This window comes from Zeus faber, assembly GCF_960531495.2.
Source record: "Zeus faber genome assembly, chromosome: 2".
NCBI lineage: Eukaryota > Metazoa > Chordata > Actinopteri > Zeiformes > Zeidae > Zeus > Zeus faber.
This window is the reverse complement of record NC_137189.1, coordinates 30,154,295-30,178,332: the sequence shown is the minus strand read 5'-3', so window position 1 is coordinate 30,178,332 and position 24,038 is coordinate 30,154,295. Positions and strand designations below refer to the sequence as shown.

At 45.1% G+C, this 24,038-nt stretch overlaps 1 protein-coding gene across 3 annotated transcripts in view; it reads left to right on the top strand.

Moving 5' to 3' along the window:
- Positions 1 to 24,038, top strand: part of dmd (dystrophin) — a 177,783-nt gene that overhangs the window by 128,896 nt on the left and 24,849 nt on the right. For all 3 annotated transcript variants that reach the window (XM_080024117.1, XM_080024116.1, XM_080024118.1), the window contains exons 58-64: positions 2,465 to 2,500; positions 14,525 to 14,586; positions 15,062 to 15,136; positions 18,104 to 18,302; positions 19,527 to 19,612; positions 20,897 to 21,054; positions 22,136 to 22,302. In XM_080024117.1, the coding sequence (XP_079880243.1) occupies positions 2,465 to 2,500; positions 14,525 to 14,586; positions 15,062 to 15,136; positions 18,104 to 18,302; positions 19,527 to 19,612; positions 20,897 to 21,054; positions 22,136 to 22,302 (783 nt within the window). The remainder of the gene's footprint in view (positions 1 to 2,464; positions 2,501 to 14,524; positions 14,587 to 15,061; positions 15,137 to 18,103; positions 18,303 to 19,526; positions 19,613 to 20,896; positions 21,055 to 22,135; positions 22,303 to 24,038) is intronic.

Below are 24,038 nucleotides of genomic sequence, written 5' to 3'. Positions count from 1 at the left end.
ATCACTCTCATGACCATCAGAGCAGAAGTGCACACACAAGCAGGGCTGCTGTCTAACATAACATCATACACAGTCGTATACAAACCTAACGGCTGCCGGAGTCAGAGGTTTTGTGCCTGGTTTTCGGTTGATCGTTGGCCATGTTGTCTGCTTGTACCAAGCCCTCCTCCTCCTCGCGAGGCCGACGTGCTTCCATCTTACTTTGCTCGCAGGTTCTGCTTTTTCGCTGAGCAGACGCACGCTCGTCTGCACCTGTTCAAACCTTGTTGTCCTGTTTCCACTCCCGACCAACGGAGCTGGTGGAGTCAGTCGCCTTGGCAATTTGGGTGGAATGTCATGTAATAATCACTCGAGACTGCAGAAGTATTTGTGCCTTTCATTTACCGCTTCATACCTCACATAGCTGCGTGGGTCTCTGTTCAGTCAGTCGGGTATAGATTCTACCGAATATTAAAAGGGGGAAAAAATGTTTTCACTTAAAATAATTATGTCGACAATATGTGGTCTTCGAATAAAATGATTACAAGTTCCATGAGCGCACCGCGAGTCGGACAGAATAGCTTACAGACAGGACTGAACTGTGACAATCATGTCGTGAAAGGTTGTCCCACGCCGCAATCCGCCGTAAAAGCTTATTTGCTTTTCAGTTTGCTTACCTCTGGCGAAGATAATGACAGAGATATTTTTGTCTCCCGCCTACACTGCGCTTTCGGGGGGGGGGGGGGGGCCTCTTATTGGCCCCTCAAACAGCGACTCTGCTCAACATGTTCAGGTCGATGGGCTTCTTGTGAGCACCGATCTTGGGAGTCGTTGCCGTAGAATGTTTCGGAAGCGGCCGCCAAGTCGCCCCCCCCCCCCCTCGGGTAGAAGCCTACAGGTCGGCTCTGGTGACGTTTGTGAGGGGTCTTTTTGGCCGGGTGGTTGAAAAGGAGGTACTTTTTATTTAAATTTTGTTTGAACTGTAGAACAATGAAAGGTGGAATTCTCTCCTCGCGCTCACCTCGGATGCAGCCTCATCCGGAATCGAAACGGCTGTCCGTGTCCTGCCAGGAGTGCAGTGCACCGCGTGTTGGGAAGTTGATCTACACCGTCACCATAGTATAGACAGGTGTGGAGGTACAATAACAATCCTTCTCAGATCGGGGTCCCAGAGACAAAATCTTGTCAAACAGGGTCCGTGGCACAATGCTTATCAAATCAGTGCACTAGTGATCTGCAACCTCACATCTTCATCTTTACGGTGACGTTCCGTCGACAGATTGCTTCTCAAACAACTTAACTTTAGTCACCATGGTGACCCCGCGACAAAGACAAACGGCGCTCCCAGGGTTGAACACTATGGGGTTCGCCTGTTTTCGCAGCGGGAGAAATAAGAGGCGTGAGGGCGTGTGAGCAGGGCCGCGCTCGGGGATCGAGAGATGCCGTCGGCACGGCGGCTCGCTCCGTCGGTACGGAGCGAGCGTAGCTCATAACGCAGCGACGTCGCCCAGCGAGGTGGTTGACTCATGGACCCACACCGCACTGCCTTGGTACGTCAGTTATGCTCCCAACGCTTTCCCGAAGCCACGGGACGACATGACATTCCAGCTCTTTATTTGGGTAATGTGATGGAAGGGGAGGATGAGGAGAGGGAGAGAGAGAGAGAGAGAGAGAGAGGGGGGGGAATGGCATGGGACTGGCACTGCATGTGTGATTGATTTTAAATTGTGTTGGATATCTGAGGGTGGTTTTTACTAATCCGTATGCACAGGCTCCAATGCAGTTGTGCAAATAAAAACAATGCCTCTGACCGTACTAATATGCATGTCAAGGAGTGATACTGGTAAGGTGTAAATAATAATAATAATAATAATAATAAATGGGTCTGTGACCATAGTCTGAGAAAGTATCGCAGTTTTACAATTGTTATGCGACATGAAGAAGGGGAGGTTCACAGTCACCTAGAACAAAATACCTTTCTTTCTCTCCTGTATTTACTTTATGGACCATATTTTCCCATACAGCATTATTTACATTTATAATTGATGACTTTTTTCTTTTACTGTTTGTATTATTTCTAGTTAATCTGACCAAAATGTTCTATTCCTACTTTCCTTCGCTGACTCCCCTCCTCGGTGTGGAATGGACCCACAGTCAACTGTCTATATTAGCGGCTAAAACGTGAGGTGATTTGAATAAGATAAGAGGTTGCGGTAATATCTTGTTAAAGAATAAACACCGAAGGGGGGGAAAAATACACAAAAGTGTTTTTTCTGGAAATACCCTGTAATGTAAATACCCAGATTTAGAGCGACCGCCAGGGGAGTTTTGATGAAGTCAATCTCCAACTTTGTCTGAGAGGGACAGAAAAGCGTGTGAAGGAATGAAAGATGGACAGAGAGATAGAGAGAGAGAGAGAGAGAGAGAGAGAGATGGAGGTAAGGGACGAGGGACAGAAGTGACAGATTCTCCTCTCCACATGCAGAGAGAAACCTGGACCTGACGAGATGACCCAGGCCCTGTGAGTGACAGCTGACCACACACACACACACACACACACACACACACACACACACACACACACACACACACACACACACAATTTCTGCCTGCAGCACGGAAAATACATTTGCACCCAGGACACTTTGTGACTTTTCAACCCAGGCCTTATTAAAATGTTGATTCCCATAATTGAACGCTTTACTATTGAGAAACTTACCACTTTGCTGCAACTTCTCACTGTGCTTCATTGCAGTCCAATGGGGCAAACATTTAAGCCTTAAAAAAATGCTCGCAAACTGTGGATTTTAGTCGGTTTTTTCAGGGTTTTCTGACTCTTTTTACGCTTCTGCAAATCGGCTCTTTAGCCCACGTCCACCCTAATGTAAGAGACTAGGACCAGGAAGTTGCGCCGCTTCCTACTGGCAACCCGCCAGAGCCAACGTTAGGCTCGGGAAGTACTGCAGTGAGTACGAAAAGTCGCTTTGAATACAATGTAGGACATGTTCAGAAACGCAGTCTCTCAGTAGGAAAGCGCTCAGCGAGCTTGTGCTATGAACAGTTAGAAGTGACGGGAACCCAACATTTCAAGAGGAGTGTTGAAAGTGGCCGATCCTTTGACGCACACATACACTTTTCCACTGCATGAAGCTCACACGTGCGTATTCTAGTCGTTGTATGGTCTCATGCACGCCTGGGAAGGAACAGAGCTGAAGCGTTGATTTGGCCGTTAAAGAGCCGCTCATGCTACATGACTGGTTGCCTTCTCCGGTGTTGTCCTTCTGCGGATGCGCGAGTTTCACCTCGAGGGTTGCTTTGATTTCCTCGCCGCAGCGTGCGCACCGCACGGGCGGCTCGGCCTTAAGACAAAGGCACTCCGATGCAGACGAGGGTCATATCGTGTGGGTTAAACTTGAAGTGTGTCGTGCTTCAGATCGGCCTCCCCGTCCAAAACCCGTCTCCCGTCCTCTGTCTTTCTCTCGCTCTCTCTCTCTCTCGCTGTCTCTCTCTCTCTCTCTCTCTCTCTCATAATATACACACTGGTTTAATGACAAACTATTGAGGGATAAAATAACAGTTGAGACTTGTCTTCATTAAAATTACAGGCTGCTCTCTCTCTCTCTCTCTCTCTCTCGCTCTCTCTCTCTCTCTCGGCGCAGCAAAGCCTGGAGTCCCAAGCCCAAAATCTTGAGTCTCAGAAGGAAAAAGAGAAAGCAAAGAGCAAAATCCCCCTCCTCTCTCTCTCTCTGTCTCTCTCTCTCTCTCTCTCCCTCTAAATAGTCTTGAATTTGTGTGCCTCGAAAAGCGCCCCCTCTCCACCCCTCCCTCTCTCCTTCTTTCAATTCAATTCAAAGGGTGGTATTAACATGAGGAACATTCCCAGCGTAAATGGAAAACAACAAAAAAAAAAACAACAGAAAATGTAAACGTCAGAGTTAGCACATATATTTACGAATGAGTGAAAATAGTCTCAAATAAAAATAGAAAAAAAATTAACATTGCTGTTCCAATAAATAAATAAATAATTTTAAAAAAATGTATATATAAATGAAGATTAAAAACCAAAAAAAAAAAAAAAAAAAAAAAAAAAAGACAGAATCTCTTCCTCCCTCCCTCTCATCAGGGAGGTGAAAAACCTCGGTCGGGTCGGATCGGATAGAGTCGGAGCTCCGTGCTTCCAGCTCCAGATACAGGGGGATGGGGGAAGGGAGGCAGGCTCCGCCGTGGCTCCGCCTCGTCTAGCTGGACAGTCAGCCCCTGCAAGACACCGATCCACGCAGGAACACACACACACACACACACACATACACACACGCAGGCATTCACATCGAAAAACACACACATACACACACACACACACACACACACACACCAACACTGCAAAAACCCCAACGTTTTATCCGGCCGTGGAGGACGATCGGTCGGTGCGGGTTCGGCCATTGCCGCGACTCGATCGGAGATCCGTGATACGTTCACAGGCGTCGGAGCGTTGATCGGACCGGCGATGCGGGAGCAGCTTCGGAAGTGAGTGTGTTACGGTAATGGGGACATGCACGGGTCGTGGTGCAGCCAACCGGGAGCTGGAGCACGGATCGGGGACAGAAGAACCAGATGCACCGAGATGCCGCTGGTCCCGGTCGCTGCAGATCAGACCGCTCCGCCGTGTTTCTGCAGCGGCTCTTGGCACCAGATGTTGCGGGGGAACCAGGGCAGGTGTGCCGGGGATAAAGCCACCCCCGCGTGGCCCCGGGTTCCAGGGCGATGTTTTTTTTTTTTGTTGTTGTTGTTTGTTTGATTTTTTATGGCTCTCTTGTTTCTTTGTGGCCAACTGGTGCTGCGACGCCAAACAAGGGCAATGCTTCTGCAAAACCAAGCCCGCACCCCGTCGCATGTGTTTCCCCCTCAATATTGTTAGTCATTACGTGTTTATTTGTGCATTCAGTGCTCATATAGTTGCATGCAGGAAGATGCAGGGCTTTGCAGTCTTTTACCTCCCAGTCCCAGTGTTGCATTCCTTCACACCAATGGAGTGCAAACACAATCACCTCTGTGCGACCAAGCAATCCAGAAACCAAAGGCAGAGATAATCCCCGATGCCTTTTTGTGTGTGCACGACCTATGGGTGCAGAGGTGTGTGTGTGTGTGTGTGTGTGTGTGTGTGTGTGTGTGTGTGCGGAACCATGCACGGAGATTTAAGGTTCTATTTTCGGCTTTTCCATAGATACATTAAAAAAGAGAAAAGGGCAACCAGCCAACCAGCAGGGCCCTTTTCCTTTAGAAAGCAGCGTGTTTGCGGGGTGTTTTTTGCTCAGTCGTGGTTGAAATAATCTTATCAACCCACTTTGTATTAGTCACGCATAGGACACAGTGTTATCCTGCACGGACAGTCCATGCACTTCAACTATCTTTTATTTTATTTTTTCGGATTGTTGAAATGAGAGCAGGGGTGCGGGCTGGTGCAGGTTTTTGGACCAAATGTTTCTGCAGATTTGTTTCTAGTGTGTGTGTGTGTGTGTGTGTGTGTGTGTGTGTGTGTGTGTTGTGACAGAATACAACAGGATTAATGCGTTCACGCCCCCAGTGCCTGTGGAAAGGCCCTGATGTGCCCAGGCATGTTTGGTATCTTCATATTCCTTGTTGTTTTTATTATTTTTTTTTAGACGTATTGAACTCGGAAAAGGAAAACTACCCCCAAAGCCATCCCTCCACCATTCTACTGTAAATCAGTCTGGGGCTGTAAACGTGACGGTCCTTTTGGGTTGTAGGGGTCATCAGTGTGGACAAATCGTATAGGGTTATATATAGGGTTGTCCTCCACCAAATGTGGTTGCCCAGATACCCTTTTAAATTGCCCATGTTGCATTTTTCTACATTTCTCTGTGCTTCTATAGACGCTTCTACATCGAGATGACATAGTGTGTAGTGATGTGAAAAATCACGTTGATCTTATAATGGTAATTTGACCATTAGGAACAATTGGATTCTATACATCCACAATTTTTCATGACAACATTTACATATGTTGTTCTGTTTTGCTGCGTTTAGAGAGACCATGATGCCACAGTAATGTTGATCCTGAAGCTGTGCATTAACTAACTAAGAAAATCCAGTCTGCGGACAACCCGAAACTATCCAAGTTGCAATGCTCTGGATTAGCCGATTCGGTGCAGACGAATTGTATTTTGATATTTTGAACCGCTGTATTCATTAAAAAAATAAACTCGGCGAAAACCCATGACACGGAGGGTTTTTCCTCTGGTTCTGGTCAGACAGCCAGTTGTGCAGTTTTTTTGGGGATAAGAAGTGTTTGTCCGGCCCTGGGTCATGGGTCATCCCAGAGAATTGACTGTATATCGGCGATGTCAAGGCCCCGTATTGTTTCTGCATCTAAGTCTGCATAGATGATGTCAAGTGAACAAAATTGAGCCCGTGCATTACCGGGCCTCTAACATGTTGAATCAGCTGTTCAAAAGTATTCAGATGAGACTGATGGTGAAATAAGATTGCTCGTTCCATATCACAACATGAAAAAGCAATTTTCCAGCAGCCGTCAGAATGTTAAAGATGTGATTAGGAGCGAACGGCTTGCCTTTCACTGCACTGGATGAATAAGCAGAAACCCTGGCTAATTAGTTCCTCAAAATCCCTCTATTTAAACTTGAAAATGTTGGGGGGTGGGGAACCCCACCGTGTCGAAAAGCCGGTGCTATCGTCAGATCTACCACCTCTGCCGTATAAGATAACGTACATCTTAAGATCCGTATTTCATAAATTGTTTTTTAAATAGGCTTTTGTGTCCTGTACTGCATATAATCTTTTAATAAGCCTAACGTAAATCCACGTAGGCTGACCACACATGGACCTCATGTCGAGCCGTCCAAAATTTAAGTGGCTTAATTACTGCTAAACAGTTTGGATTTTTTTCCCAGTTGGGTGGGGTAGATAATCAAAATCTTGTATTTGTGTTTAAGTCTGCAAGTGTGCCTGCTCTTGGGGTTCAAGAGCTGCACAATTATGTTGCGTAATCACAGAGATAATAGTAAAATTATGGTTTTGAGCTTAAATTCAGTCTGATTTATTATTATTATTATTATTATTATTATTAATAATAATAATAATAATTAATTTGGTTGTTAATTATACACAACAAGTGCTTGACATTAATAGAGGACAGTCAAATCAAAGTCAAACAAAAAAATGGGTCAATATTAACTCAACAACCTTAGTTTTGGTTTTAGTTTCTCAGTGAATGATTCACAGTCATCATTTCTCTAGTCTCTATAGTATAAGTCTACTTCTACTCCAAGCAACTATCCTAATTCAAAGAATATCTTTTATAGAGGACATTACAAAGCAACAAATGCAGTTCCAATCAACACAAATAATCTGGGTTTTACACTGACGATATCAAGCACTGGGTTATCGTTTTAAAGCAAGGTTTCCCAGTGCTCTGCACGTCCTTGAGTTCTCTCTATTTATTGCAGGGTTTTGGATCCTATTGGCTGAGGTGGAGCCTGTCATCACCAGGTCGATGAAGTTTTGGTGCCTTTTAACCTGCTCTGGCTGTCACCCCGCCCATGTCCCTGAGCGCCGCGATTGTACATTGCAGCAGCCTGGTGTGCAGGAAACCCACTGTCGGAGCTCATTGAGAATGACGGGCGGCAAAACCCATTGCCTATAGCCTATAAACCTCCTTTAATCATTCATCCAAGAGCTGTAATTGACTGCAGTGAGAAGTGACACTGGTGTCTCTGCAGATCCATTATTGAAAACGCCTCTGTCATTCTGGCAATAAGCTATTCAGCTGGCTGTTATCTGTTTGTGTGTGTGTGTGTGTGTGTGTGTGTGTGCGTGTGTGTGTGTGTGTGTGTATGTGTGTGTGTGTGTGTTTGAGAGAAGTGTGTCAGTAAGTGACTAGTTCAATCCAGTCTTGGTTTGTGTGCACAAACAGAGATAGCTCAATCTCAGACGGAGAGGCCCCATACCAGACAGTATCAGGCTGATACCTGAAGAGTATAGACCTAGACCTTAAGTCTGAGCCCATACAGACTACATGTACACACTATCGTCCAGCGCACTTCAGTGCGTGAGTCCAAATATAGTCAAACATACTACATGGCCACGTAACCGCTCCACTTCCTTACAGTACGTTGAGGTTTGATGACGACACTGCATAGTGTGTTGCAATGTGCGTGCCAGTGCAGTGTGCAATGTTTGCATACTACAGTATTTCACCAGATGTAGTATGTCATCTTGGTACCTTTCACATACTATTTGAGCTGGTTTTGGACATAACAAAGACTACTTTGGTATATGGGGCAGTTTTGCCTACCACACGCTACCCAGGTGGCGTTTTCAGGGACCTCCAGCACAGAGAGACGGACTCTGGGTTTTCAGACACACTTTTTATTGTGGAGAGTGGTCTAGTTGGAATTAGCCCAGGAGCAGATAGCATGTGTCATGACAAGGGCTCCTCTCCTGAGTGTGTGTGGTGATTGGGGTTTTACCTGTTGCCCGTTAGACCAACCAACGAGCAACTGGTATGCAGCCTCTCTGATCCTGGGCCCCAATTACCTAGACCTAGGACAGGTGTGGCAGGTGGTCAAACCACACCATCCCCACACCACAGCGTACTACATTAGCACACTAGTATGCCCTTCAGGACTCCATGTTGGAAAAGTCTGGATGAGGGATGTCAATGAGTGACGCCCAAATTCCTGCAACTCCCAAACCATGGAAACCCTGAATGAATAGATTATTATTTTTTTTTATATATATATCAAGCAACAGTCAGTTCACGCCTCCTTTTTCTCGGTTTTTATTTCTTTGTTGAGAGAGTTGAGGAGGACCATAGAATAAAAATAGAGCTGAACAGTGACTGCCCACTTTTAGAACGGCTCCGTTTCCGGAAATTCTTTTCCCATTCATTCACTCCATTGACGTTTCAAAATCCTTATATAAAGTGTTTTAAGCCTGGAACCAAGCCAACCAAGTACCAGATAAATTGTGACCATAAAACATTTGGATTTGGAGAACAATAAAAATTGGAAAACTGGTAAAAAGGGCAAAGGTACAAGACGAGAAGTAGAGTTTAGTTACTCACTAGCCGAGGTCACTGCCGACGTCACTGCCGACGCCATGTCGGCGCTGATGCGGTAAACATTTCCATGGTAACAGCGAGCTCCACCAATCAGAGACGTCGCTGTTACACTTTAGGATTGTGGGTCCTGTAGTACTGCTTCATGACACTGGAATAAAAACATGTTTTTCTTAAATCAAGGTTGATATCATACAGACTTGTGGCTTCTACAGCAGCACATACCATCATAGCTGGTGGTAAATCTACCTTGGATGGTTATGACATTATGGCTAATAATCAAGAAGCCTTGATTCAGAATACGAATGGGGTTTTCACTTCCGGAAACTCACTGTTGAGCTCTTTATGTGTGGGGGGTCAGCTAGGTAATGCACGCTACCGCAGAAGCAGCAGACTAAACACTGTCCCTCACTGGACGGTGTTTCAACTTATAATGAGTGAAAGGTTGTTGGTGGCTTATTTGATATTTTTAACGTTAGATAATGACTTTCGAAGGGGCTGTTATTGTACTCTATTTTCTTATAATATGAAGCTATATTCTTTGTGAGTTGAACAAGTCAAGATTGATACCAGGTCTGGCCTATATACTGTGGTATTGGAGAAACTCGCATGTCAGTGCCTTGCTCAAAGGAACATGTATGTGATAAGGTGGAGGTCCCAATTCACTTTGGGGCTTTTCCTCCAGTCACAGTCCCCCTTCACCGATACACGATGGCTGCAGCATGATGGAGGAGTACTGTATTCATGCTGGAGGTGGCAGATTTGGATTTTATTTTGGTATGATACAGAAACTGCAGTGAATTTCCGAAAAGCAATGTCATCAACCAAAAGGGAAACATCAACCATATTCATGGTACACGTCAGCCTGTTTGGCGTTGCAAGGTGGTGCACACTGCAGTATGTTGTTACTGTAGAGATTTATGAAGCAGCAACGTTCTTCTAAGGTGGTGTTCCAAGTTCGTCTGAGGTGGTGGTAGACCAAGTTATTTTGAGGTGGTGGTCCAAGTGGATTTGAGCATGGCACCAATGATGGATTCGGACTAAGTTGAGGTAGAGCGGTTTCAGAGCTTCACAGGATTTTAAAGTAGCTCTTGACTACGGGACTCCTCATTAGCTCAAGGGTGTGTGTGTGTGTGTGTGTGTGTGTGTTTGTGTGTGTGTGTGTCTGTGTGTGTGTGTGTAAAAATGCTTTCACTCTAGATGTGTGAGTGTGTGGCTGACACATACAGTATGCTTTTAACAAGGTGCTAGTTGTAAGTGTAGAGTATCTCCAACATGCATTGGAGCAGAATTTGTGCAATAAATCACGTCTTTTCATCTGAGCAGAAATGCTCTGTTTTGTTGAGACTAGTTTGATATATTTCCTACATGGTACCATTTTCATTATTGCACATAGGTGTTTATTGTTGTTTGCATGTATCACACCTACAGTGGTACTGTAATAGTGTTGTTGTTTTTTTAGCTTTACTTCAAACGTGCACATTTCAACACCAAAGATGAAAGGACGGATTGCTTGGTTGGGACTGTGCTTAAGAATGGGAGTGCAGGCGGGAGAAGTGTGAGTCTCAGTGGGAGGAAATCTTGTGGCAGGGCACCGTCTGATTGCACAGTGGCTGAGGTGATGCCATTGAAAATACAGAGGCGGGAGGGAGAGACAGGCACACTCAATCAGATTTGACTCCCACACTCAACAATGTATTTGATTTGGTCAGTAGCTTTCTTTTTTTTATTTGTTGTTCTTTATAGCGTTTATTAAAGTGTGTGTGTGTGTGTGTGTGTGTGTGTGTGTGTGTGTGTGTGTGTGTGTGTGTGTGTGTGTGTGTGTGTGTGTGTGTGTGTGTGTGTGTGTGGGGTTAAGATTATCTTTCCAATTGGGCATTGTCATGCTTTATTTAGTTCCTCAACAGCAACTCAAATTGATAGTTGAATCATTTTGACTGACTGACAGTCCAGTGTGAGTCCATGGGAGCCGAGCAGATGAAATGATAAATAAGGATAGGATTATTCATTTTTAGGATTCTGTCACAGGGCTCGAAAACAGACAGCAATACTGTGCAGCCATGATATACAGTCCGTGTATGTAGACTAGAAAGTCTAGTCTAGGGGTGGCAGTTGCTCATAGGGTTGCTGGTTCGATCCTCAGCCCCTCCTGGTTGCATGTCAAAGTGTCCTTGAGCAAGACAGTGTTCCCCTGAATGAGCAGGGGGGGTGCCTTGCGTGGCTGCCTCCCCCAGTTCTGTGTGTGAATGTGAGGCTACACGATAAAGGACCGGACTACAAAGCTCTTCTAGTCTCGTCCAAATAGCTCCTGTTGCAAGGGAAGCGTGGAGGACATGTATCAGATATCGCATCACGTTTCTCTCTGGGTTCAATGCTGTCTGTAGAGTTTTGCAGGTGTGTTGATCTGGTGTTTGCGTAGTGTCCTCTGAATGAGCCGAGTGATGCCACAAATATATGACAATGTCACTACTCTGAGTTGTTCTTTTTTTCTGCCCTTTATACGTTTTGTGTAATTGTCGTTTTACTCTCCTGATCGCACAGCCTGGCTTTTGGCAATGGATGAGAGGCTGTGTTATGTGGGTTCCCTCCTTCTGCTTATCATCAGGGTTTGTTATTATGCTGGCTCAGAGTCTGTACCACTGATCGCTTGTGGGATGTCCTGAGGACCGTGCAGATATTCATCAGTACGTGCTGGTTCCTGGTGTTGTCGGGTGCAAAAAAAAATCCATTGGATCGGTCCATTTCGTCTTCACCTGTGCGTTTTCTGTTTGCCGGTGGAGTCGAGGTTGTCGAGTCTCTGTCTAATGCCCTGCCTCGATCTTCTCCAGAATGACATCGTCGAGAAGATCAAAAGTCATGCACGGCTTCAAAGAAACTCCCAGCAGTGCAGGACATTTTTAAACGAGCAATTTAGGATCATAGCAAGCGAGAGAACCACATCACTGACCGGACCTGTCAGCGCAACTAACACCTGCCCCCCATGTTAGACGATCTGTTGAAACCAGAGGAACCACAGGCTCCGTGGATCATCAAAACCGGGATGAGCGGCCGCACTGAGGCTAGTCCAGATGAATTTGAAAACGCTGTTTTTGTGTCAGAATGTCCCCTGTCCATACTAGCTTTACACTTTTGACCGTTGGCCGTCCACACTGAAAAAGCCTAAATGTCCAAGTCACGAGCCAAGCAGGTGTTACAAGAAAAAAAAGGCCGCACAAATTTCTGTTTGGGCTTTAGGAGTGAAGTAGATGTTTCACCCACAGCCTGGATCCCATGACAATCCTACCTCAAACTCTGTTTTCCCTGACGCGAAGCCAGTGTTTTCAAACGGATCTATTTTTCCATCCGTACATTTTTTTCACCCTTTTCGGTGGACAAATGAGGCGTCTCAGTGTGGGTGGAAGGCCAAAACCGGGGGCGAGGGGGAAACATTGAGTTTATCAGGATTAATGTAGCCATGGTCTGACTACACCTGGAATACTATTCTGACGCCAGCGGCGAAGGCTGTGGCTCACACCCCAAGCTGTCACGCAGACAGTCAAGGCCTTCTCGTCTACATACATAAAATGCACGCCATAATATATTGTGAAGACAGTTTAAACTGGGCAACTCTTCCCCTGAATGTCGGGCTACGCACTTTGTATTCCTTCCACGGGTGATTTAATGCAAAACATGTTCAGGACTCGTTAATGGTCTCAGGAGGAAGGAGAACTTTGTTGCATTTGAAAAGGTGCACGCACGGCACGAGCCTTACACTATTATAGTGCGTGTGTGTGTGTGTGTGCGCGCGCGCACATTTCTGCATGCACACACTCACGCAGTGTGACTAGCGTGAATCTCCCGCAAGTGGTGAGCTGCAGTCACGAGGAAAGTGGGCGTGAAGAGAGAATGACAGAGCTCTCCTCCCACCTCTCTCCCTCTCTCTCTTATTTAATCCCTGCCTCCTCTCCTCTGCCTCTCTCTCCTCTCCCCCCGGTGAAAGATACAGTGAGAGGAGAGCGCTTGTGTCCGGACCGAGGAGCAATCTAAACGCGATTATTTTCTTCTGTCTATTATGAAATATTGGCGAAAACACTAGGGAGGCAATGATTCAAAAAATTAAAAAAAAAAGACCCTGTTTCAGTTTGGTATTTATATATAAATTATTTCAGGGAACAATTTCCACCGCAAATTACAAAAGTAAACATACCCTTTTAGTTGGCAAAAGTTCCAATGTTGTTTCCATTCTTGGAAAATGTAAGTGCAATGTTGTATTTACGCCTTGCCCCCACATGTATATGCATATTTTTGAAAATGCTTTTACTCAGGCCAGTAGGGGGCGATTATATGTCCTTAAAACTTGGTGTCAAACACCACAGAAGAACATTAGGAGCGTGCGTATTGACCTTCTTCATAATATTCATACACAACACTGTACGGACGCTGCTCCTGAAGTTGGAGAGACTTTTCAACTTTTAATGGAGACACGACAACGCGATGGTCGTCGGGCGTCGCTCCTAGGTTCCTGACGCAAGTCCAGGTGCTGACGTCAGTGTTTTCAAGAAGCTCCGTTTTCCAAAAGCCTCGTTTCCATTTCCTAAAACGGCGTGGTGATCTGGACGGGAGGCCAAAACGCAGAGAAAATACTACGCTTTCAAAAATATCCCTGTACGTGTGGATGTTTAGATTTTTGCATTCCTTACTTGGCATTCAAACCCATATTGTGTCCGAACAAAGAGTATTTGACTGAGCCCTGTAGCCACGTCATAGACGACTGCCTGTTGGACGTTTAAAGAAGGCGACCACGGCAGTTACAGCTTTTCCTCCATTTATTTTATCGACAGATGCAAAACCATTTCAGCGATTTCTTTTTATGAGCTGAGCTCCGTGAAAGTGTCCCAGCGGACACAGTAAGTTTGAAATGCCAGCCCTCATTTGCAGCGGACCCCTTATGATCCACGCATGATAAAAATCAATATAAGATTTGCTTTTACTCTGAAAATAAATTGGTTTCACCTCATGTTCATTCCACACCGTCACACGGTGTCCCATCAGAATCCCAGTGGAGTGGCGCTGCCATCGCTGTCTGCTTCTTGATCGGGCGTCGCTTTAATAAAACACCACAAATCCAATCAGTTTAATTTACTATTTTTGTACCAGTATTTTAAGCATTTAAGCAGACAAACCACACTCTCTCTCTCTCTCTCTCTCTCTCTCTCTCTCTCTCTCTCTCTCTCTCTCTCTCTCTCTCTCTCTCTCTCTCTCTCTCACACTCTCTCTCGAGGGAGTTTGTGGCAGATGCGGCAGCGGAATTAGCTCCAGTTTCTACGCCACCCACATTTCAACATTCACACACACCGTGACACAAGGTCCAAGCTGATACCTGATGGTGTGTGCGTGTGTGCGTGTGTGCGTGTGTGCGTGCGTGCGTGCTGCGGTTTACTTGTTCTGACCAGTTTCCTTTCTTTCCAGTCACCAGACCCAGACGACATGCTGGGACCATCCCAAGATGGCCGAGCTCTACCAGTCTCTGGGTAAGACACTTCACCAAGGGATCAACCTCAACCTCAACCTGTCGGATGGATTACACTAAAATTCCATTAAAAAAAACAACAAAAAAAAAAAAACGTTTTTTCAACATCCATTACTGCTACGCTGCTTTATCAAATTCACCGCTTTCCCAATCCTTTTGCAGTTTGCCGGTAAAGGCGGACCCTGCCAACAACAATTAGGGACAGCATATAGAGGAGCATACACATAATGCAAAATGTCTCAAATATGCTATTTATTTTTTTTATCTTCAGGATGACCACCTGTGCAAAAGATGTTTTGTGTGACGGTGTCACATTTAGCAATGGCACAATATTTAACGATGTGTTTACCTTTGACCTATTTATTTTTTTATTTTTTAGCATAGTGGAACAATCGCTACTCAAATGATTATTTAAAAGCCATTAAAATAAATACTATTTTTATCATTTCGTTTTTGTGGTTGGTGTGTGTTTCCAGCCGACCTCAACAACGTCCGCTTCTCCGCCTATCGGACCGCCATGAAGCTCAGACGACTGCAGAAAGCCCTCTGTCGTAAGTTCTGTCCGTCTGCCTGTCCGCCTGCCTGTCTGCCTTCTTCCTCTCATTACCACTCTCCTCCAGGCTGTCCTCCCTCCTTCTGTCTGCTCTCAGGTTGAAATTATTTGAGAAATAAATTAATTGGGGTTTTTTTTTTTGTTGTTGTTTTTTTTGCCATTTTTACGTCTACTGTGATTGTGCTTTGATTTTCCAGGAGAGTTTGAGGAGCTAAATTACCTATATGAATGACTTACATCCTAAATCTATTAAAATAACCAGGATCAAATATCCCAGTATTCATATATCCAACATGTAGTAAGAAAATATATACATTTTGCAATATAAAATTGTTCTAAAATGTATTATTATATATATGTTGAGATTTAGTTTTGGTGAGTATTGGGCTGTTTTGTTTAGCAGATGACACACATGCTGCGTCCGGAATGGCGTGCTCCTCCGCAGCATGTGTGTCATCCGCAAAACAAAACAAACCAATACTCACCAAAACTAAATCTCAACATACAGTGTATATAATACTACATCTTAGAACAATTTAATCTCGCAAAATGTATGTATTTTCTTTTTATGATACAAAATCGATTCATCATTTACCCCTAATCCGCTCCTCTTCCCAAGCAATCCATCTCTCTCTCTCTCTCTCTCTCTCTCTCTCTTTCTCTCTCTCTCTCCCTCTCGTCCTAGTTTCCCCTCGGTCCTCTGTGTGCGTGTCTCTCTCTCTCTCTCTCTCTCTCTCTCTCTTCATCTCCTCCTCGTCCTCTGGGGATGAGTCTGTCTCTCTCTCTCTCTCCGTCCTCTCTCCTTTTCTGGCCTTCTGTCCTCTTCCTCTTTTGTTATTTTCTCATCTCCTGCCAGTACCCTGCCTCCCTCCCTCCCTCCATACCTCCTTTTTGCTCTTTTCCTCTTGCGCCTTCTGCCATCTCTGCCTTCCAAAGTGTGTGTGTGTGTGTGTGTGTGTGTGTGTGTGTGTGTGTGTGTGTGTGTGTGTGTGTGTGTGTGTGTGTGTGTGTGTGTGTGTGTGTGTGTGTGTGTGTGTGTGTGTGTGTGTGTGTGTGCGCGTTTTCTCATCCCTTCTGTCTCTGGCACTGTGTGTGTGTGTGTGTGTGTGTGTGTGTGTGTGTGTGTGTGTGTGTGTGTGTGTGTGTGTGTGTGTGTGTGTGTGTGTGTGCGCACACATACAGGCATGTGTCATGTAGTAGCCATTTAGCTGGCTCTGCAGCCATGAAGCACAGATGCACCAAACTCCCCGCAATTACTAAGCCGATCTAAAAATAAATAAAATAAAAAAAACAACAAAAAAAAAAACAAGGTAAGACAGGCAATTACTCCTGGCCGTGGCAGCCTGGCTGTGTGAAATTGGTTTTTCCTCTCAATTTTGGTGTTTTCTAGTTTGTTATCTCTCTCTCCTCCAGTGCTTGGTCTGGGAACTGTCTGTCAGCCAGACGTCGAGGGCGTAGCGTGCCGACTCGGGTGTCGGCCATCTTGCAGGGTGTTCTGCGTGCCTTGGGGTTAGGGATGTAACGGTGTGCCGTTTTAAGGTACACCGCGGTATCAAGCAACCACGGTTCAGAACCGTAAGCCTTTCCCTGTAATACCATACCCACAGCATGGAGTTTTGTTGCAAAATTGGAGATGTAAACTTTAATTCACCCTCCCTTCAGCAGACGCGTTCCGCCATCCTTGTTTGCAGCGGCAGAACCGCTTTACGGCCGTATTTTACCACACTGTGCTTCATGTTTACTTGCGCACGTGGGAGCGTGTGTAAACAGACACGGCGGAACGGGGTTTTGGGAAATTAACTCATCGGATTGATTATTACAGCATTTGGCCGTCTGCTACCGGGCGGTACAACATGAGGTGAGGTGAATTAAAGTTGACGTCTTCAATTTTGCAAATAAGTCAGATTTTTTTTTATCTATCTGTCGCTTAGTTTGCCTCTCCTGTGAATTTGAAAGCCCTGGGTGCCGCACCGCGCTGCGCCACGGAGGCTTTACCGCGTGTTTTTCTTTTTTAATATCAGCTATTACTTGAATATACAGAAAAGAAAGGGGGGAAATGAATACCGTGAAATAGCGTATACCGTGGTATTTTGGTCGATACCGTAGCGTTACATCCCTAATTAGGGTGTTTAGGCCTAATAGGTTCAGGTGTGTCCGAGTGGAGGGTTTAAACAGAAGCCGTGTGGGACAATAAGCACTAACGCCACGTTAGTGCTTATTGTCCCAAACCGTAGTATCTTTAAATAGTACCGGGATAACACAAGCAATGCATCCCAGTACGCCGGTGGAGGTTTCCATGCTGTGTCACCCTTCACAACCCCCCCCCCCCCCCCCCCCCCAACGGGCTCCCTCACGTTGAGGTGATTTTCTATCTTTGGCTTTAAATACAGTCAGACATTAAGGATCAAATGTCAAGTGTTAAATGTCATTCTTGGACAGGAAAAATATGGCTCTATGGGCCGGTTTTGCACAGAGGGTGTAATGTAAACCCGGACTAAGATAATCCTGGTGCTGGTCTTAGTCCAGATCAACCTGGTCCACCTGGAGGCCACGCCCATTAATCCAAAGATTTAATTTCAGCCTTCACTTAGATCTAGATCAGCTCTCATCTTCCTTCTGGAATCAGATGTTCTAAACCAAGTCTGGGACTGTTTTAAACCATGACTGAGAACAGCCATTTCAGTTTGTCCAGATTAAAAGTGGGATTTGGTCTCAGATTAGACCTAATCTGTGTCCGCCAAACCTCCTCGTATGTTACTTGGAAATATAAAACGGAACAATGTGTAAACTATGGTGCAGCCCTCTTATTCCTCTGGATGTAAAGGTGAAGTTTTGTCATGTTCATTTGAATTATTCCAAAGCGATGACGGACTAGGTCAGGTTCTGGCGTCGTGCTTTGGTTTCTGACAGCACGCATTGGGATTACTTTTTTTTTTTTTTTTTAAACCCTTCCCCTTTCCCGCAGTGGACCTGCTGGCCATGCCGGTGGCCTGCGAGGTGTTTGAGCAGCACGGGCTGAAGCAGAACGAGCAGCTCCTGGACGTGGCTCAGCTCGTCTCCTGCCTCAGCAGCTTGTACCAGCGTCTGGAGCAGCACAGCCACCTGGTCAGCGCGCCGCTCTGCGTGGACATGTGCCTCAACTGGCTGCTCAACGTCTACGACACGTAGGAGCCCCACACACACACACACACACACACACACACACACACACACACACACACACACACACACACACACACACACACGCACATTGTTGTGCTGGTATCAAAGTGAGGTCCAAGTAAATAGAGCTGGTAGGTGAGGACCCATGTTCCTGGTGCACTTCTAAACCAAAAAATAGTCAATTCTGAGACCGGTCCTGACTAGTACAGTAAAACACACACACACACACACACACACACACACACACACACACACACACACACACACACACACACACACACGCACATATGCATACTTGGACATCTAGGTAACAACAACATTGTCCTTACGTTGCTTGAAATGTGCTAATTATTCCATTATTATTATTATGGCACATTTTGTAATAACTCGCCACAGTGTTATACATTTCACCTTCATTATTATGAAGTAACACCCACATTTTGTAACAGCTTGCCACATTTTGGAATACCTCATAACTCGGGAGCGAATTCACAAAAGGATTGCGCGTCTTTTGCGGCCTCTAAACCGCGACAAATAACAGAAAGCATCGCACAGCGAGCATGTAATTCACAAAGCACCCGCAAAACGGTGAAATGCAGCCCTAACTGCACTGCCACACAAATAACGTCTCGGTTTGCCAGTGCTATATGCGCGTATTTAAATTGTGTATTATTCATACATTTGGTGCCAAATTGGCCACTTTCTATGCAAATGAGCCTTGTTGCAAAAAAACGTCCAATTTTACAAACACCGGCACTAAATAGCCACACGGCGTTATAGTGAAGTTATCACCGTCTGCAGACACCTGGCGGTAACTGCGCAGACCAAAATAAAAGGCAGCTGTGCCGATCTGCTTCCTGCGCGATCACAGTGTATATACCTGCAAAGTTAAACATTGGGATTGGTTTATTTTTGGCACAATATCTTTTGTGAGTGGTATACTAATACGGCGCAGACAGCGGGCACAGTTGATGCGCAATTCATCGTGCTATTAGTGGCAATCCATCCTTTGTGAGTTTGGCCCTCAGTGGTTATTAGGTATTACAAAATGTAAGCGAGTACTGTAGTAAAATGGGACTTGAATGAAGACAGAACTTTTGAGTGTATACTATATATTATTATCATTATTATTATTATTATTATTATTATTATTATTAATGATGATAATAATAATTATTATAATAACCATTATATTAATCATATGTTGTCGCTGTGTGGGTTTTCAGCGGTCGCAGCGGGAAGATCCGAACGTTGTCTTTCAAAACGGGAATCATCTCTTTGTGCAAGGCTCACCTGGAGGACAAATACAGATGTAAGCAGCATAAACACAAACACACACACACACACACACACACACACACACACACACACACGCTGTGATACAGTATAAATTCTAAAAATAACCCTATGATTACAATATTGTATTGTACTGTTAATAGACTGTATTATATCTGAAATTGTTATGCAGCATATCCATGTTTTTTTTATTTTAATGTTTATATCAATGTACATTTGGAGCATAAATGTATAAAAACTGTCATAATTTTACTGGAAATGGAAGAACATTGAGGCAATTTTATTAGTTTCAGGAGCAGGGCGCTTTGTGACATCATCATCCGAAGTCCAAGCTTTGTCCCCTGGAACTCATTCACATCCTGCCAATTGCGAGTGCGAAACGTAGACAGACAACTTGAACCAAATGCTGTGTTTAAAGGAAACCCGGAAAACTGTAACGCGTGCTGCGTTTTCGCAAAAACCCTGTAAACCATAATCTGTCAGAGAAGGCGTCTTCGCACCGCAGGGAGTTCTAAGATCCTTCGGAGGAATTAGGACTGTGCGATAAATCGATCTTGATCATTTTCACGATAAAATCTTCCACGATAAACATGACAAATTTATGAGAGGTCGGTTTCCCTCTACCTACCTTAAAGAAAGGATCTGCGCTTTTCAGTGGCGTCTGGCGGTTTGTAGAGTCCCTCGGCCCGCTCTAAACATCCCTGCAAGTGATCACAGAGCGAACCTGCGAACCCTGTAATACCTACCTAACATTAATAAACTGGACCTTTGTGTGGGTCGTGGGTTGTGTGACCCGTGTGGTTATTATAATTATTATTATTATCATCACGTATATGGCTATTTTTGGAAACGTAGTATTTTATCTGACTCTTGGCCTCCCGTCAAAACTCAGTTTGCCGTGTACGGCCATCGTGTTGTTGTGTCTCCGTTAAAAGTTGAAAAGTCTCTCCAACTTCAGGGATGGCGTCTGTAGAGTGTTGTGTGTGAATATTATGAAGAAGCCCGATACGCACGCTCCTAATGTTCTTCCGTGGTGTTTGACACCAAGTTTTAGGACATATTATCGCCCCCTACTGGCCTGGCGTGCTTATTTCAGCGTTTTAAATCGTTTAAATCGTCTTGTGCGGATGGAGAGATTTTCTAGAGCACTGTTGGTGTGGACAGGATTTTATTTAACTTTTTTTAACAGAGCCGGGGGAATGGGTTTTGAGAAATATTTATATATGTGTGGATCAGGCCTAACTAAATATCTCACTCTTCCTTCCATCCTGCTGTCCATCCACCCCTCCATCCCTTCTAGTCCTGTTCAGGCAGGTAGCCAGTGCCACTGGTTTCTGCGACCAGCGGCGTCTCGGTCTGCTCCTCCACGACTCCATCCAGATCCCCCGGCAGCTGGGGGAGGTCGCCTCCTTCGGGGGCTCCAACATTGAGCCTTCCGTCCGCAGCTGCTTCCAATTTGTACGTGCGGCGCCCCAGCACCCACGTCGACGTACACGCACGCACGCACACACACACACACACACAGTTTAGGAAATAACAGTAACAAGGCAACTGAGTCAGTGTTGTGTAACGTTCTTCCGAGTTGTCTTTAGAACTTTATAAAGGGGCACATTTTAAGGGAAATTCATAAAATGCATGAATCCACAAAGGAAAATACCCATGCAGACACTCACATGGCCCCTCGCTCTGCAGGTGGGCTCCCTAATCTCCTCCGTCCCAGACTGGGAATTGGTTAGCTCCACTCCAGCTGTTTCTGTCTGTGTGTGTGTGTGTGTGTGTGTGTGTGTGTGTGTGTGTGTGTGTGTGTGTGTGTGTGTGTGTGTGTGTGTGTGTGTGTGTCTGTCTGTGTGTGTGTGTGTGTGTGTGTGTGTGTGTGGGGGGGGGGGGGGGGTTTCAGAGAGAGATGAGAAGTCAAATTCATGGAAACTCCCAAACCGTCCTGTTCCCAGGGTCTCTGTAAATAATGAACATGACGGATCCTATCCTTTATCATAGATGGATAGATAGGAAGGGAATTGCAAAGTCCCAGCAGCTCACATCAAAAACAGTATCCACTAATAATAGCAAACAATGGAATAAAAAATAAAAACTGTGAGTATCTGGGAAGAAGTGAAATATACAACAAAACTCACAGTTAACTGTTGCAAGATAAGATTTGGCAGGATAATGGAAAATAAACCTGAAAATGTTCTGTTTATTTTCCTTATTATTTGGGATGGAACGTTAAATTAGGCATGGGGATAATTTGGCTGAATATTTACTATTAATAACTAGATTGAAATGTGTATTCATTTTGTATTATTTCTGTTTTGTATTTTTTTTGGCTATTTGTATATATTTGAAAATTTTCTATATCAATATAATTTTTACTCTTTATCACTTTATTCTGTTTTATTTCATGACCATTTTATTGTCCATTTTTTCAGACTGTTGAGCTTTTTTTTTTTTTTTTTTTTTTTGGTCAATGCTAATGGTCTGCAGTGAAACGCACCAATCCTCACCCGATTCTGATTACCTGCACCGCCCCCCCGCTTCGCAGGCCAACAACAAGCCCGAGCTGGAGGCGGCCATGTTCCTGGACTGGATGCGTCTGGAGCCCCAGTCCATGGTGTGGCTGCCCGTCCTGCACCGTGTGGCCGCCGCCGAGACCGCCAAGCACCAGGCCAAGTGCAACATCTGCAAGGAATGTCCCATCATCGGCTTCAGGTGGGAATGTTACACGCACACACACACACACACACACACACACACACACACACACACACACACACACAAAATGGATAGTGGATGGAAAGTAGTGGATGACAGAGGCTCTCCCTGGTTGTGTGTGTGTGTGTGTGTGTGTGTGTGTGTGTGTGTGTGTGTGTGTGTGTGTGTGTGTGTGTGTGTGTGTGTGTGTGTGTGTGTGTGTGTGTGTGTGTGTGTGTGTGTGTGTGTGTGTCTAGGGGGATGTGTGATTTACCTCTTGCTCTGATGAGCAACAGGTGTACAGCCACCTCTGATCCCGGGCCCAATTACCTAGACCCAAGACGGGTGTGGCTGCTTAAAACAACACCACATATAAAACAATATAAAATAGAATAAAAGGTAAAGTGAAAATATCATTAACAATGACCATTATACACGAATAGCCGAAAAATACAAAACCGAGATAGTAAAAAATGTAAAAATATACAGAATATACAAATGCGATTCTATGCACAAGGTAGCTTTTTGGTATGGGCATCAATGATAAATCGATAATAAAAAAATAAAAATAAAAATGCGGAGCCTCTCCTTGCTGTGTTTGTTTACTTTGTGAAGGAGCTCTTTATGTAGGAGACACCTCGGACCATTTACCAGCTGTGACACACGCCGACGGTGGAGGAGCTGTCAGCACCTCGTAACAAACCCAAATCTCTGTCACAACCTTCACGTCACACCAGACACATCACCCCGCGGTGACTCCCCGACTGGGCAGGAATTAGCGGCTCGGCGGAAGTGTTTCAGAGGCTTGAACATGAACAAGCACATGTTTGATAGACGCCTTTACTGGAGTGCCTGGTCAGTTTGAATTCTATTGTTGTTCTCTCAGTTGAGATGAGATCACACTTAATTCATCAGCAGGAGTTTGGGAACTTGGGAAATGCAGCCAAGCCAACAACTCATGTCAGGTTTATTTCTGGAGGCCTTAATCTTAGTCCAGTGTCAGATTCAGATTCAAGATTTCACACATAAATCAACAGCGCCCCCCGGATATTTTTGAAAACGTGATATCTTCTCTGCATTTTGGCCTCCCCTCCACACGATAAATACATTTTAGGAACTGGAAGCAAAGCGTTTGGAAAACGCCCTCCAGGATGGAGATTTTTGAGCTTCTTGAAAACGCTGACGTCAGCACCTCAACTTGTGTCAGGAACCTACGAGCGACGCCCGACGACCATCGTGTCGTCGTGTCTCCATTTAAAGTTGAGAAGTCTCTCCAACTTCAGGAGCGGCGTCCATACAGTGTTGTGGATGAATATTATGAAGAAGCCTGTCATGCGAGGGAGCTCATGACGCAAACCACGCCACCAGGGGGTGGCGCCATGGCGCGCGTGGACATCGGAGATCCTCTCCCTGGAAATGCACTGGAAGCGATGGGAGATCAGCGTTTTGCTGTTTTATTTCTAATGCGTTGGACATCATTGATCGGCAGCACAAGTCAGATGTGAAATTTAAGTCGCCTATTACTTTCTGACGCTGAGGCAAACTAGTATACGCCAACAGCTCTCTCCGGTTTGGGGATTTTATTGTAAATTAACAGGGTCGTTGTAAATTTCAGTTTACAAATAAAATGTAACGTGTTCACGTGCAGTTTCTCTTTAGAGTGTCTCGCAATGTGAGAGAATAATTACACATTGTGACTTCCTCCTCGGCACAAACAAGCCGTGCGTACAGCCCTGTTTGCCGTCTAGCGCTCT